This window comes from Sinocyclocheilus rhinocerous, unplaced genomic scaffold (assembly GCF_001515625.1).
Source record: "Sinocyclocheilus rhinocerous isolate Xijiao unplaced genomic scaffold, SAMN03320098_v1.1 scaffold357, whole genome shotgun sequence".
Taxonomy (NCBI): domain Eukaryota; kingdom Metazoa; phylum Chordata; class Actinopteri; order Cypriniformes; family Cyprinidae; genus Sinocyclocheilus; species Sinocyclocheilus rhinocerous.
The window spans coordinates 965,724-983,254 of record NW_015649568.1 but is presented as its reverse complement, the minus strand read 5'-3'; the positions used below and the strand labels follow the sequence as shown (position 1 = coordinate 983,254).

The 17,531-nt window shown below is 35.9% G+C and overlaps 1 protein-coding gene across 1 annotated transcript in view; it reads left to right on the top strand.

Moving 5' to 3' along the window:
- The window catches only part of LOC107710683 (thyrotropin-releasing hormone-degrading ectoenzyme-like), a 114,971-nt gene extending 109,506 nt beyond the window's left edge, over positions 1 to 5,465 (top strand). Inside the window, exons 17-19 of the mRNA XM_016515516.1 lie at positions 3,606 to 3,746; positions 3,965 to 4,046; positions 5,049 to 5,465. Of these exons, the coding sequence (XP_016371002.1) occupies positions 3,606 to 3,746; positions 3,965 to 4,046; positions 5,049 to 5,192 (367 nt within the window). The 3' untranslated portion in view covers positions 5,193 to 5,465. The remainder of the gene's footprint in view (positions 1 to 3,605; positions 3,747 to 3,964; positions 4,047 to 5,048) is intronic.
- Positions 5,466 to 17,531: the final 12,066 nt, after the last annotated feature.

Here is a 17,531-nt window from a genome sequence, read left to right as displayed (position 1 = left end):
GTTCTCTGAGGATTCACTGCAGGTTCGACATCTCCATTTATTCGGTTGCATTTGGTCATTGTTTTCTGGTTGCACTGAGAGAAAAAAACATTCCCATATAAAGAGTCCCAACATGACCCCTCTCTGCAGTGAGTGTTCAGCACTCAACAGGCTGATTCCCGTGGGATGGCTTCAGAGTGAGTCTGTTGAGAGGGATGTGGTTTGTCTCACTAGAGCAAGAAGATAAATAGCGCCGCACTTAGTAAGCACACATTTCAGTGCTCTATATTTAGGCTTCATCTTCATGTTAAGATACTATTCATCAAATTACAGTGAAAGAGGAACCTATTATTATTTTTTCTATAGTGGTAACTGCCTTCCGTGAAGGTAAAATCAATGAGTCTTTCTCAGATTGTAGAGTTCAGCTAGATTACAATATAATGCACATTTGCTTCTGTTTTATCCGTAGTTTTTGGCAGTGTTGGAGTTGAGACCACTGCATTTCCGTCTGAGTAAAGACAGAGATCAGAAGAGAGTAAAGTCTGAGTCAAGATCAAGACCTGAAGAGGGTAGAGTCTGAGTAAAGGCCGAGACCAGAAGAGGGACATGTCTGATTTAAGATCGAGACCAGAAGAGGATTTAGTTTGAGACAAGACAGAGACCAGATAAGAGGTTTGAGTTTGAGTCAACATGAATATATGGCCTTGGACTCAGACTCAGACCATGACCACAAAAATATGTTCTCTGACTGAAGGACCAAGACCATAAAAATATAGTCTAGTCTATACACCCAGACTCGAAACCGAGTCCAAAACCATATTTTCATTGTCTTGGTCTTGTCATGGACTCAGGATCATGCAGTCTTGACTCGACCCTCTTCTGGTCTCCGTCCTGACTCGGAATCAAATGAGCTGGCCCTTACTACAACACTGGTTACTGGTTAGCCTTATATTTGGTTATGCAAAACTATGCATTTTGACATGTAAATCTTGTTCCATGATCCTACTTGGCAAAATCATGGTCACCTTGTGATGGTAGTTGGTTTTATTTAGTTTCTTAAACTAACTGAAGCAGATCAATTATTGCTATTAGCTGGTTCAAGCTTGTTTAGGTCGTTAATAAGCTGGACTAACGGCCAGTGAGGCCAAGGTCAACCTGCTTAGAGCTGCTAGACCATCTTGACCTGTAGTTCTAAAACACATCTTGAAATCATTGACAACCTTGGATAGATATGGAAAGAAAAGTCCAATAAACCTTTCTCCCCACAACACAAAAGTATCTGAATATTAGTAAATTATGTGATGTGCAGTAGTGATGTGATGGTGTTGAAAGTGCCAGACATCATTGTTAGAAAAAACACTCTAACAATAGTCACGTGCTAATTAGAGACTGACACCTAGTGCTACAATGCATAGCATTAGCGGGATGTGATAGCCACATCGATGTGTGAAGAACCTGTTACTGAATTTAAATCAGCTCAAAGAAAAAACTGCAGCTCTTGACTGTCCTCTGAGAGTTAACACTGTTGCATGAATTCCCATGAAATAAAGTTTGTAGGCATGTATGTTCAATGCGCAGTTAGCGCCTTATGAATCATTGTTGCCTAGTAAGCATTTGGTGTTGCTTTATACACTTCAAATATCTCTCATTACGGAGATTTGTTTTTGTGTCAGATAATGAAGATCAAATTATGTATTTGACTTCTGCGGTAAATGATGGCTAATCAGGAAGTTTCAAATAGCATTTTCTTTCAACCTCATATCTGTGGCATGTTGTTGTACACTCCATAATTATCTCTGGATGTGAGTATAAATGAACAGGAAACCACTCCATACCACCCCTAATATGCCCAATTGGATTTGTATTGGCACATCCATGACTTTGTTCCTGTCTACCTGAATTGTGTGACTTCAGAAAGATCAGGCACTGTTCAACTGCACCATCATGATTCAAAGGTGCAAATAATTGAGTACTTTCCTCAAATGAGGTCTCAAAGGAGTGATTTTTAAAACCCTAATTAAATATAATCCAGTCTAAATTACCCAGTTAATAATGATTCTCATTTGAAAAGCCATTTAAGTATAAAACTACACAATCCGTGAGGTATCTGCCTGTATTTAAAGTGATGCTTAAAGTGTCGGTTCATTCAGAGCCCCCCAGGAACCCAAAGACTGGGGACATTTGAAATATTTCATGACTGCAGCATTCAGACATCCACCTAGTGTTCTAGTGTTGGACTTAAAAGAGTGGAGAAGACCTCTAGCAGCAGTTCATTGATTTCAGCCACTCTTAAATTTCACACAGCATGCACAAGCAAAGCCCACCGTCCCAGATGAGCAGCATGTGTGTGTGAGTGTGTGTGTTTGTGATATTTAATCTACCACAGAGAAAACTGTCCTGTGTTTGGAGTGATCTAGTAAATGTCTGAAGGATGGAGTGTATGGAGTCTGTGTGTAGTATTGATTTTTATGGCATGAAGTGAATTGCATCTCCTTCCTCCGTGTTTTTACTTCTTTTGATGATGTATGTTGTGATCCAATGGGCAGAAAATAAATCCTCTCCACTACTGGAATGTGTGTGTGTGTGTGAACCTGTTTTTCTATTCTGGTGGGGACTTAAACCTGAATACACACAGACTTATGGGGACTCGTGTCACGGTGGGGACCTAAATTGAGGTCCCCACGGGTAAACAAGCTAATAAATCACACATAATTAAGTTTTTATGAAAATCAAAAAATGCAGAAAGTTTCCTGTGAGGGGTAGGTTTAGGGGTAGGGTTGGTGTAGGGCAATAGAATATACGGTCTGTACAGTAGAAAAACCATTACGCCTATGGAGAGTCCCCACAAGTATAGCTGACCAGACATGTGTGTGTGTGTGTGTGTGTGTGTGTGTGTGTGTGTGTTTTAGCTGATCTCACTTCCGCTCTGACTAAAATCTCAGTAAAAGGGGAAAAAAAATCACTACTGTAATCATTTCCTATTCATTCATCACACTGGAAATTGAAGTTCAGGTCAAGTGTATTGCATTGTGGGATGGTTGTACCATATTGCAGTAAATGTAGTATGCTTTGCATATAGGAAAGGTACATACTGTGCACAGTGTACATTCTATATAATTAAGACAGTAATATGCTAGTATGCTAATCTGAACATGTTAATCTGCATGAAGTCAAAAGCCCAGAAAAGCAGTTGAACTGAAATAAGAGACCAAAAAACAGCGAAGCAATTACTCCACATGTTTTTGCAAATTGAAACTTGTGCACCGTGGCAGCGTCTTTATGAGAAACATCTCATTTCCTATTTCTTCCTTTTTCATCTACTTGACATTTCGCACCAATTTGAAGCGAATGGGTCTATCTGCATTTGATTTGGGCTTTTCAGGTTAATTACTTTTTGAAGACGCCGACTCACAGTCTTAAAATATATTTGAATAATTGTGTTTCGCCAGGCCTGTCAGTGGCTGTCTTTGCTGAAAACGGCGAAGAATGTGTTTTGTATCTCAGATGTACTCGAGCTTTAAACTAGCATAGGATCACAAAATTGAATACGAAAAGCATAATTAGCAAAGATATAACAAATATGATGACAAACTAAGGAAACTCTTATTTATTTGTCTTGTCCACAGGCTCCTGAATCTGTCCCTCACCTCTGACCTGGTGCCGGATCAGGACGTGATCGATGTCATCATACATGTGGGCCGCAATCCGCTGGGAAGACATTTAGCATGGAGATATTTCCGCGAGAAGTGGGACATCTTGAATTCCAGGTGAATGTGGCTTCATTCATCTCTGTTTATCAGTGGTTTTAACCTTCCTCTCAGTCCCTGATATGAATTTCACATTCGCACGCTCATAAGATATTTATTTGTGAATGTTATTTCTTGTTTGTGTTTGGAGGACCAGAGAGCATTATGGGAAATATCTATTGGTGTTTGTTTGCTTGTGGTGCTCCAGTGTTTTTAATAACAATGTCTCTCATTGGCAGGTATGGCGAAGCCTTATTTATGAACTCAAAATTAATCAGCGGCGTGACAGAGTTTCTCAACACTGAGGCTGAGTTGAATGAGGTGAGGCTGAACTTTTACATCATCCTGAGGCTAGAGGTACTCCTCTAATCAAACTAAAACAGCAATCTTCATGGAACATTAATACTTACAAACAAACTCTGGTCAGCAAATTATTGAGATGGAAAATTAGCAAAAATAAACTCTGAAGACTCTGGACCGTTCCGCTGGGTTATTTCCTCATTGTAACTGCTTGACCTTATTACAGGAAATGGAACGTATATTCACTTATTCAGCTTCAGTCCCAGAGGACACAGACTGCTGATGCTTCTCACTGCAGCGCAGCACTTTCTCATCCAGCTGACTTCGCCTTCCACAATTTATCATTCATACAGAGATAATATGAAGCCCCTAGGTGTTTTCTTAAACAGAGCATTAGCATACTGTCATTGACAATCAGCTGCTGCCAGAGCACTTCATCCACAGATTCACGAACGATCAGCGCTACATTTAATACCAGTGGTTTGGAATGATCCTTTTACTTCTTTTGAAAGTTTCTATGAATGAACAGCAATTTTGAAATTGCCAAAATTGGACCAAAGGAGCAGCTTGAATCCTGAATCCCAGTGCATGTTCATCCACGTAGTCTTCATGACCTCAGGAATTGAGAATCATTTTCATAATGCATTGCTTGGTAAATGGAGATTTTTTTGGTCGAGATTTTATGCCCTTAATTGATGTTAGAGACTAGCAGAGTTTTTTTCTTCTTCTTTTTTTAACAGACACCCAACTGTCCTTCCCTTCCAGAAAAACATCAACACCGATAATTCTGTTTACTTCAAATGCATTCCCACACCTCATTATCATAAACATCATTATCTGCTAAATAACATGTCAGGCATTTGCATGTAAATGCATTCTATATTCTGATGCTGTTTCACTGATGAAGATGCCACTTGCACGCATAAACACACAAACTCTCTACATCTGATACATCAGACACAATACAATGACAATGTTAATGATAATGTTAATCATTTCTGTTTTTTACCTTCTTTGCTTCAGCTGAAAGAGTTCATCCTCACCAGCGGGGGAGAGTCAGCACCTGCGTTTGCTCGAGCTGTTGAGATCGTTCAAACTAATGTAAAATGGCACATCCTGTTCCAACAACAGTTTTACCGGTGGCTGTGGAAAGCTCCCGATGGTTAGCCTCTATTAGCATGGAAACCCTATCAGACATTTCCAGGCCAGACACATGAGGACACTTACGTGCTATTAAAAATGAAACATTTATGGACTCTGAGAAGCAGCAGAAGTGAACTCCTATTTCCCTGCTGTTCATGAAACAACCAGGCACCGGCAGACCAAGACAAATTCCCAGAGAACAGTGTCACCCTGCTGGCCAGCACAGCCACTGCACCAGAGACAATATAAAGGGGAGGAGATGGACAACTTGTAGAAAATTCATTGAAGAAATTGCAATATTCAATATAGTAACTGAAGGAATGGAATTTGCACTTTTGATTAAAAAAAAAACGGTTCAATTTCATTTTACACCAGAATGTGGATTGACTCGATCAGACTGATAAATAGGTTTTTTTTTACATGATTTGAGCCAAAGAGGCAAATTTACTGTTCTCTTGTTGTCCAAATTGTATTCATAATATGAAATGTAAATTATTTTTAAAACATAATCTTGACAAGAAGTTTTGAAAATGTCAGTCTTTCCCGCAATTCAGGCAAATTTAGGAGATGTACATGTACGTTTATTAACTACAAAAGAAAGAATGGCCATAAAGGGACTTTCTCTACACTTTCTCTACACTACACTGCATTCTCTTCCCCAAAGACTGCTGCTGATCTCAGATGGAACAAAAGCTCTTTTAAAAGTTTAAATTTCAGTGACAAGCTACTCTTTGCTTTCCTTGCACAATCCATTTAATTGACTTATATTTTGTACAATATCAACTGAGGCCATATCTACCTTCATCAATCAGTTAAATAAAGGTAACTGCAGGTCATGAGAGGATCCAGAACAGGCCATTGTCATTTGTCTTTTATCATGGACAAACACATGCAGGCTTGTCTGATTAAGCGTCGATGCTAATTAAGGAATTCTTAAAGGTGCCTATCTCAGTTGCCTTGGGTCAGTAGTGGATTGAAAATGAGTTTGAACAATGGAGATTCTATAATATTGACACATGATGATTATATAACTTGAAGGATATGTATTTACTTGTAAGCTGTTTTATGTATATATATTTATGCAAAGTTAAATAGCATATGGGTTAATGATGTGGCACTTTTTTTCATTTTGTTTGTTGGTTTGTTTCAAGTTTTTTGGAATTAAAGGGATAGTTCATCCAAAAATTTTAATTTTTGTCATTTACTCACCCTTATGTCGTTACGACTCACCCATACGACTTTTATCTTTGGAATAAAAAAAAAAAAAAGATATTTTCAAAATTTTCCTCATGATTTTTGTCTTCTAAAGAGACAATTGCTTTATATGATAAACTGATTGATTTAAGCTTTTATTCCCATGTATCCTTTGATCAATGCAAATAAAGCTCAGTATGGTAGAAGCTCAACACAGAAGCTCAACAGTGTGCTTGATGTGCAAGAACAAACCTCAATGAATTTCATCCATCAAGAAAGCAAATTATGAAAGTATTTTCATTTTTCGATTAACTATCCCTTTAAGTTATTATTGATGCAGTTTATACAGACAATGACCTAAATGCTGAACTTCTGTGATGAAAGTGTTCAAATTCTGAATTAAAATGAATTTTGATATTTTTTTGTGGTGTAACCATTAAAAGACTATTATTATTTTACAATGTTTGCCATGATTATACATAATTATTGCTTTATAATTATATAGTATAATTATTTCTTCTTACTTTTTTAAAGAAACAAATATTAATATTTGAAAAACTTTTGTCCACCAAATCCGAGTCACTGTGGTATAACCAGCATATAGCATGTTTGTCATTTGATATCATAACATGGTAAAATTTGACCTTTTTATGATGTGGCAAAGGTTGTCAGGTGTCAAATGGTATAACCTGAAATTTAAGAAACTATTTGGAAGTAATGATGATGTCCATATCCCATTTATTTACTTATTTTGTTAACATTTATATATGTATGTATTAATAAAGTTTTATTACCTGGTGGTTGCACCACTTGACATTTTCATTAAATTTATTTTAAAGTTAATTTGTGTGTTTATTTGTTTTGTATATATTGCAGACATAAAATGTAAAATGAAGAGCTTAAAAATATATCAGTTATCAGTGCCTTTTCTACCTCACTATCCTTTTCCAATTAGAAAGACTGGCAGTGCCTTAAATAAACCTGTCGTAAACATTCCCATGATTTGGTGTCTGATTTTTCAAACAAGTCAGACATAGCAGGTTTGAAATGTTTCAAGCTTACCTAAAAGCAGCTGGAACCCTGGAGCCACAGATGTCGACACAGTAAGATGACGTGTTCAGCTTTATGCAGACTCCGCTCTGACTGTTACTCTAAAGTCACAAAAAAAAAAAAGTATTACGAATGACAGAAAAAAAACAAATAAAAATATTCTATTGCGCACTGTGGATGCCAAAATAATTCTGCATATGTATATTCTTTCTCAGGATGAGAAAGAATAATTTTGTAGAGCATTTAGAGAACAATGTGAGAACATTATTGAACCATAATAATAAAAAAAATGTATCCAACTTGAAATCATTTATGGCAGATTTTTTTGGTTCAAGCAATATGGAGTGTATAGTGGTTCTGTCTGAAAGGAAAATCTACCAGTCATTGGCTAATTGGATTAGTCCTTTACAGTGTCTGCAAAGCTGGACGGCGACAAGAATTGTTTGAAAAAATGATCACCTTTGTATTCTTTCTACCTTTCCATCATGCTGCTGAAGTACTGATAAGTCCTGGCTGTCCTCCTTCATTCATCTTTGCCTCCAGGCCACATGTTCACGTTTCGATCGTGTGGCTGCTGTCCGTGGTTCTGAATGACCTCCTTTACTGGAGTGAGAAATAGCAGTGAACACCATTATTGCCTTAACTCTCCCAGTGACTCTCAAAACAGTCATAATATGCACCGGAGACTAGCATAGCTATAATCTGTAAATCAAGCATTTATTTATTTATTTATTTTTTTTTATGTAGCAGTGAAAAATAGCTTCATTAGCTGCTCACAGTTGAAAATAATCTTGTGCCCCACAACAGTCAAGAAGTTTTCATTTATCAGTTGTCCAGTGTGGTTTTCCACAAAATAGAAGTGTGAACAAACCTGTACATACCTCTAAATGTAACCTACCCATAGAAGCAGTTTTCAAAATTCTAAGACGCAGTTATTTATACCCATAACAACTGAGTGATATGCTTAATATTGTGAAGACTTATTGCCATTGGTCCATGATTTTGTTAATGTATCTAACTGCATCTATAATATTTATGTCCTTGTAAGTTATTTCTCTTAAGTGGACTTAAATAAATTGTTAAAATGTGTGTGTGTGTGTGTGTGTGTGTGTGTGTGTGTGTTCGCAATCCTTCAAATAGTCTACCTCCTATAGTTTGTTTTCCCTAAACTACTCACAATCATCAAATAATGTTTTGCAATTATTAAAAATTATGCCAGTATGCATAATAAAATGAAAATTAGGACCATAGACTTTATTTAGTAGCTTGTATACATACTGTACTTGTATACATAGCTATATATAGGAAGTAAAATGAAGCCAAAAGAGCCGCCCAGCAGCACAAATGTGACTGGATAATTTGTTCTGATCTATAAGGCAACATCAAGGACCATGACAAAAATTCCAGAACATCCTTTCAAGGCAATTTTTATGCCTTATAAACCTTACCCTTACGCTTTCAAAGGGTTGTGAATAGACTTTATTTAGTAGCTTGTATACATACTGTACTTGTATACATAGCTATATATAGGAAGTAAAATGAAGCCAAAAGAGCCGCCCAGCAGCACAAATGTGACTGGATAATTTGTTCTGATCTATAAGGCAACATCAAGGACCATGACAAAAATTCCAGAACATCCTTTCAAGGCAATTTTTATACCTTATAAACCTTACCCTTATGCTTTCAAAGGGTTGTGAAATGATGTATTTCTTTTAAGGATGACTAAAGTTTGGCGGCGGGTCAAAGATAAAATTGAAACAGGGAGGCAGAACTGGAGAAATCACAAAAATACATACTATCATCCCTCACTATTACCAGAATACTTCAGCAGGTGTCAGTACTACGCTTTCTCACAGTCCTGGACTGGTTTCTTGGCAGAGAGTGCAAAATGGATAAAAGCTGCACAACGTGACGGCTCAAAAGCCAATAGAACCTATTATAATACTCTTTACACTGGGTGTGACGCGGAGCAACACGACGAGTTACCGATGTAAATGGTTTGCGATACTTCTACCAAGAAAAACAAAGTTTAAATTTGAAAATGAAATTCATTTAATGTTTTTTAAATGAAATTAGAAAATGATTGTTGTTCACTGCTCCATGAAAAAGTGGTGCTTCTGTAGCAAAAGAACAGTGAGATCACAGAAAGCCAGTTTCATCTTTGGGGTAACCTTTTCAAAAAGATGGAAACGTTTGCATAATTTTGCAGGTTTTTCTTCTCGCTCACACAGCCACACATACTTAGTATGCATTCAAATCCCTTGCATTTTCACAATATCAAACAATAGCTTTGCTAATGATCAAACAAAGTATTGTGCATCACTCAACCGCAATGTTAATTACAAAGGAGGACTACAATGTATTTGGGGAAAATAGTCCTTTTACATCAAATCTTAATGAATTCAAAGCATTTGACAAGTTTGGAAGAGGAAATGGCTTTGATGTTTCAGTTTAATAAATCAAAGGGAAAAATAAAGAAACAGTGCGTTGACTGAACATCTTAGGGGAAAAACAGCATTCAATCTGTCATTGTGTACCCTGAGCTCTGATATTGTGTGCTAAAACTCACAGCGGACATCTCATCTGAACAAATCTCAATGGAGATTGTGTTCAGAGGGCATAAATATTCTTTTACACCCACATTTCTGTTGTTTAATATTGTTCTGAATGTTTTGCTTAAGAGTGATTGTACTCAAGCAAAGGTAAAATAAATGTTAGTAATATAATTCATAAAAAAATTTAATTATATTTCTAATAAAATTGTAATACAATTACAATTAATGCAATTAATAAAAATAATGAATTCACATATGTCATTGTTTACTCACCCATAACCCTCCAAACCCAAATCACTTCATTTCTTCCATGGAACACAAAAGGAATGTTTTTGAAGAATGTTCATGCTGCTCTTTTTCTTATAAGGACAGTGAATGGTGACTGGGACTGCCAAGGAAGAAAAAAAAAAGCAAAGTAGACCATTAGGTTGTGTGTTCTAAAGTCATACAATACCCAATATTATGGAAAAAAAATAGGTTGAGATGGCATTTCACATTGACTTTTGAGGTTTGTTCAAACATTCCTAAAGACTAGAGACATAAAGTATCTATAAATCATTATTACATTTTGAAAACCTACATGATCCCATTTGATTTATCTGCTTGCAGAAATATAATAACCACCCAGTCGTTCTCTGAACGATTTGAAATGGAGACAAATCTAATCTCCATAACAACATAGTGACCTTATTGTGAGTTTGTCTTTCAAAAGCTCCATTACTCTTATCAGTGCTCCATTCTGTATTTTCATTTCCCATTAGGATTTTAAAATATTTGCTGAGGAGGATTTAATTATGCCTCACTGAACAGAATCTGAATGTTTTGTTTTAATAATCACACCACTATTTCTCACAAAGAGATATTTTACTAGATATTTAACCCTTTTTTTTTTTACTCCAATCAGTAAGTGTGAAAAGATAAAAAAAGGGTTGAGATACAAAATACTTCATGTGATCACACTCATTTCTCTTATTTGTAAACAACCCAATGCTCCCGTGTGAATTTCCTGTAAGAGCAGCCCTCCTTTTGAAGATGCGAGCGGATATTGGATTAGCAATGTAATCAATATCTAATTACCTTTATCAAAAGGCCTAGGGTTTTAATAGTTGGTTCAGTGGGAGCAAGATACACTATTTAACATTTAACAGTTAGAACATCACCTGCTGTTCCCGCTTCTTTCTCATTAGCACTGTTTTTACACCTGCTGAGCTCTCTTGTTACCTACTTTCTAAATGGGCCGCTGCCGTCTAAAGCAACATATTAAATAAATCTTAACTTAAATGACAGTGACAGTGCCACAAGTAGACCACCTCAGATGATTAGCAATTGATTTCAATAGACGTTGTCATTAGCATGTTACTAAGCTAACGATATGATGGTATAAGCATAAAAAATACACAGTCCTCACAAATATTGACAGTCCAGACTATTTTTGTTTACATATTTTTGGTTTCAAATTAGTTATTTGCACAGGTATTAATAATCAATAAAAAAAACTATATTGAGATACTGACTCAATCATAGAACCTTGATGGGTAGTAATACATTTAAAATGTAAATATTTTGAATTAAAAAAAATGTCAAGATTTTGAAGTTTTAAATCCCTTAACGTAAACTGTACTGTATCAAAGGCTAACTGAAGACAGTAAAAAGCCTGATTTAACATAGATACAGAAGAATACATTACCATACCATTAATGCATAAATGAAAGTGTGTATTGATGGCATTTAGTCTGAGAATATTGATATAAAAAAAGAAAAGAAAAGAAAAGCGGCCCAAGGACTGATCTCTGGGGTACACCTTTCATTACATTAATAAAACTGATGTCTTCAGTGTATATAAATTGAGATCTATCTCATAAATAAATGCCAAACCACCCAACAGCATTTTCTGACAAACCTAATCTGATGAAATATTACATGATCCACCATATCAAAAGCCTTAGATAAACCAATAAATAGGGCTGCACAATGTTGCTTATTATCAAATTAAGACGTAAAATTACTTTTAAGGCTGCTGTAATGGTGCTATAAAAACTGGGCTAAAAATCAGATAAAATATATTTTGTGGAAAGAAACTCTCTCAGTTGTTTACAAGAGATTATAGAACATTGGCTAGAATAGATAAATTGTAGATTACAGCATACCTTTGTGAAAAAATACACTTTAACTCAGGGGTTCTCAACTCTGGCCCTCGATGTCTACTTTCCTGCAGAGTTTAGCTACAACTCTAATCAAAAACACCTGAATTGGCCAATCAATGTCTTCGGGTTTACTAGAAAGTTAGAAGCAGCTGAGTTTGATCAAGGTTGGGGTTAAACTCTGCAGCAAAATGGACCTCGAGGGTTAGCTTGCTTTAGCATATTTTTAAAAAGAGTGCTTATCATGGAAATTATCTACTTTAAAACAATATATTTAAGCCCTAACAGAATGTAATGTTTTCGGACACATCATTGCAATAAAAAATAAAAAAATAAAAAAATCTGTTGTACTTTAATTTTCTATTAAATGCAGTTAGTTGAACTTTTTTGATCTGTATATGTAATTTCATCATTATTGATTTCATAATGACAATTGTCTTTGAAATATGGTTACAGTGTACTGCCAAATGTACTGACAAACATTTATGATTTATTTAGTGTCATTTCTATTTTATTTAATGTATTTTAATATCTTATACTAATATGTTGTATAATAATATGTAACACAGTACAGTTAAAATTATGATCGAGTACTTTAGATGTGCTTTATGTTAGCCAATGCATCAAAATAAGTGCACTTCTTTAAAACATTTTAAAGTTTAAAACATAATGATATAAAATGTATTTTAAAGTGTGTACTTCAGTGTGTTAAGAAACTGCCATGAAAGTGTACTCACTTCAAATACACTTAACGTGGTTTTATTTCATAATTTTGCCTTTTTTAAAAGGCAAGTACACAAGTGCACATTAAATACAATTTAACACAATTTACAAATAAGTAGACAGCCGAAAAGTGACAAAATCTCTCTAAAAATCAGTCAATAAACAAGCTAAGGAGACCGCTAATACCAGCTTATGTTGATTTAAGATTTATTTTTGTTCTTAGAAAGCTGCCTACACAGGCAGGTCAGGTTTTATAACAAGGCGATTATCTCACACCTCTTTCTAATACCACATAGTTTTTGCAACCAGTGTAAAAAGTGCTTGCTGACCTAAAATGACTGCAAGAGAGTATGATATAGAGAGTTGGGAAGGAGAGTTGAACTTGGCTGCAGTTCTGGTTAAAGGGCTTATTCCCTGCCATCTGCTATCTGTTTTCTTACAACTAATTCCATTCTTGAGCCAGTTTCTCTTCACCCACTGATAGCTGTACTTTTGTCCATATCTGTCTCAGGCTGTACCCTCTTTCAGTTCTTCTTTCCCTCCATTTCATTTGGACTTTGTTCCTATAAATCATCTCCCATGTTCTCCATCTTGGGCTAAATCAGAGCTTCAGCAGAGTAGATTACACTCAGCCACATAGATTTCAGTGAGGTATCAAAGAGAGTTAGATAATGAATGGATCTCTGACCCCTGATCAATACCATCTCAGCTCCACAGTCACATAATCACCTTATAGATGAATGAGACCAATCTGAGTTCTATCTGACGACTCTCAGACAGAGTATCTGTTGCTTTCCGAGGACGTCCCACAGGGCCCAGTATAGCCAACAGCCATTGATCACCTACATCGCTCCAGAGGGAAAGGAGAGGAGTGAGAACAAGGTCCCTGTGGAATCTCTTTGGTGAGCATGGATGCTGAGATTATGTGAAGGTTGTTCCAAAGAGAAGACATCAAGATTTCCCGCCTCATACATTTTACATTTTGGTGATAATCAAAGATAGCAAAGCATGTATCATTTGAAGATAAGACCAGCAACAGGACTAGTGAGGCAGAACAAGCCAAAATCAGGCAGGACAAGGCTTAACAGGGCAGGGCACAAGGGGTACATTCAACGACAAACTGGCACAGGACAGAAAAGACTCTTTTCTGCTCTTTTCTCACAGACAGGCATTCACCACTAGGGAATTGACTTATAAAAATACTGTGTGTGATTTAAATATAAAAGATACTTATTTTCTGGTACATAATAAAGCATGCTGCTAAAAGCAAAAAAAGTAAAAATGAGAATTAGCAGTTCTTGTAGATTCCAAAGCTCAATGATATGCCAGTTAGGAATTTTTCCAGAATTTTCCAACATGGTTTGAGGGTGTTGACTTTGTAGGAATCCTTTAACAAAGTAGTAGATGATACAAATGAAGGCTGTGATTTGTGATTTTCTGTGATTTGTCTGGCTGCAAGGACGCTAGAGTGATACTAAATTGTTTATTTTCCACACGCTCTCATCTTTCTCCCTTCTTTTCTGACTCTACAGGAAACAAAACCCTGTGATAAGAGAGAATCCATTCCAAATCCCGGCCAGTGGCTCAAATTGAAATAAAAAAGAGCACCATACTTTTGAATTACAACAGATTAATAGCCATTTATGTGAAATGTACTCTTAATAGCATCACTGTTAAATGATTAAGTAAATTAAATGGCACTATTAAATGATTTCTTCTGCTAAATACTAAAGAAGATATTTTGAAGAATGCTGGTAACAAAACAGCTGACTTCCATAAAAAAAAAAATTTCATACTATGGAAGTCACTGGCAACCGTCAACTGTTCACAGTGGGACTGTTTTTTTTTAAGCAAAAACTAATAAAGACAGAAGAAAAGCACACATGAGGCTTCTACACAGGACACAGACCCCTGTGATGCTCCTCAGAGTAAAATGAGCAGGTGCTTATAGCAGAAGGTCAAATAGCAGCAAGACCTGTGATGTACCTCATTTGTAAGTCACTTTGGATAAAAATATATGCTGAATGAATAAATGTAAATGTAAAAGTCTCTTGATGATGCTCTTGATGAAGTGCACATGGAAATGGACGAGCCGGTAGATGAGGTGAAGCCCACAGAATGGGAATCCAGCTGTGGAGGAACACACTGGAGTCTTATTTTAAGTCAGAATGTCTTCAGTATTAAAATATGTTTACGACAGAAATAAAATTTGACATCTCAACAAATTATGATTGCTGGCTTCATAGGAATTGGCAGATACACAGACAAACTTGTTTCTCTTCAAATCCAAATGGGTTAGAGTCTCCTCAGGGAAGAAATATTTTCATTATTGGCCAATAAAGTACAAAGAAAATTGTATTATACTCATATTGTATATATATATATATATATGTATATATAATTATATATTGTATCATACAATGTATTGTAATGTATTATATTGTGAGGCAGACAACAATACCCAGCCCTGATATACAGTAGGCTATATACTGCACTAGTTGTTCATTTCTTGCAAAAAGTACATTTATTAGTTTTACTTTGAAATGCACAGTAAATTCAGACCACACTCCCAAACTCTCCTCTATAATACCTGTCTAATCATTCAGATTCCTCCTTTATTATATAAGGACTTTTTCTATTTATCCATCTATAATAATGTACATTATCATGTTGTAATACCTTAATTCACTTGCTAGACTTAATCAAACAAATAATGTTACGTTTTAATTTGTTTTAATTTTCTTTTTGTAACAAAGTAGTATAGATTTATAATGTCAGCCATTTATTGGTTATGAGCCACAACATGGAAAAAAATCAGCATATCGATATCAGCTAGATTTTCAATATTGGTGCAATTTTGTGAAGACTGAACTAAGTTTGTAAGAGAAGCAGTAACAAACCATCAAATCCAAGATAATGGACAACCTTCTGGGTGGACATTAACGTAATTTTATATCTATAATAATATAAATAAGAGGTTTGAAAGCAGATAAATGACTGGTAATTGAGCTGTTGGTGGCACTATAGAGATTGACTGTAACCTAACTAACCAAATACCTTTGATGCTTGGCCTCATATACAGAAATTAAGCACTGAAGCAGCATAGGCAGCGTAGCTCTGGATGGAGGTAGCTCTCAATAACAGGCACAGTTAGACCAGGATGCATTACTGTACAAAATAATTTATTGTAAGCATTAAAATCTCTAAGCAGCTCTGCTCAAAACACAGAGGATATTATCTCTAATTTAGAAACAAAAGAGAGCTTTACGTCAAACACAACATGAAAGGAGAAAAATAAAAAGGCTGGAAATGTACGTTGGATCATTTTGATATTACACAGGCAACTTACAGCTTTATAGTATCCGACTAAAGGGTCTTGCCTGGGGATTTCATTAAATACCCAGCTAGTCGTTTGAAAAGTGAAAAAATTGTGAATTATGAGTAAATACTGTGCCCTTGTCACATTTTAGCAAATTTCTATACATCGGTTTTGCCATAATAACATTTATTATAGCTATTAGATTGGTCATCGGGCATAATTAAAACAAGATAAATTTACCTGAGAAGCAAAATTGCACAGACAGATGCTTAAAAAAATAAAGGAAACAATCTGAGTAAGAAAAACAAATAAAATTCAAGATATATCCTCTGAAAAGCAATATATTACACAACTTTGCTTCAAATGTAAATTTGTCTTGCTTAACTGATAACTATATATATATATATACTTACTGGAAAACAAGACAAACTTACAGAAACTTGCATATTATCCAAACACTACATCATTTTCAATACTGCACGTTTAGCCATTCATGTCCATGTAAAAAAAAAAAAAGGATAAAACTATGAAAACCTCTATAATTGGTCTCCATGACAACCATACATTTCAGAAGCTCACATTATCCAAGACTCATAAAGACAACACATCTCAGCACTGCGTTGACCTCCTTCCAGCGAATCAATGACTCATACATGAAAATATCGACACGCTGATTATTTTTTCCACTCAAAACAAACATACCATATTCAAGGATATGCCCTCCAAAACTGGAGAGCAAAGAGTAACACTATGAAAATGCAAATGATCCAAGACACCTTCAGGTTTAACCATCACCGCTCCAGTCAGGACCTGCAGAAAACCCTCCAAACGTTGGCTAGAAGATTCCCTCTTCTGATGCCCGTTGAGAGCCGTCAGTTGATCAAACAATAAACACCATCTGTACAAGAGATAAAATTCAGTCTGCTCCTCTTTATGGCTGTGGAGAGAGAAAAGGCTACATGAATACTTCTCTTTGTCCTCCTCGTCCTGTTCCAATCAAAACACTGATTGTCACGTCGTTGTGCTTAATCTAAATTGTGTTTATATATACCGAAGAGCAATCTCTTTGTACCGTCATCTGGTCTTCAAAGCAAATCCGATCTTCTTGGGACTCAGAAAAAGGGTCAAACTTCAGCAAACAGAATGACGGCAAGAAGGAAATGACTTTCATGCAAAGTACGAGGGGAAGTGGAATGTAAATCGTCTGTCGCTACCGACGTACGCCACCATGCAATTTCCAACGATGATTCCTTCAGTGTTTTTCAGCCATTCATTACTTCCTGGTCTGTGAGGGCCTGGTCATTTCAAAAACAGCAGGGAAATAAAAGCTCAATTTTGCTGATTCTCGTAGTCCAGTCTAGTTTTTTAGTTCTCACTTAAA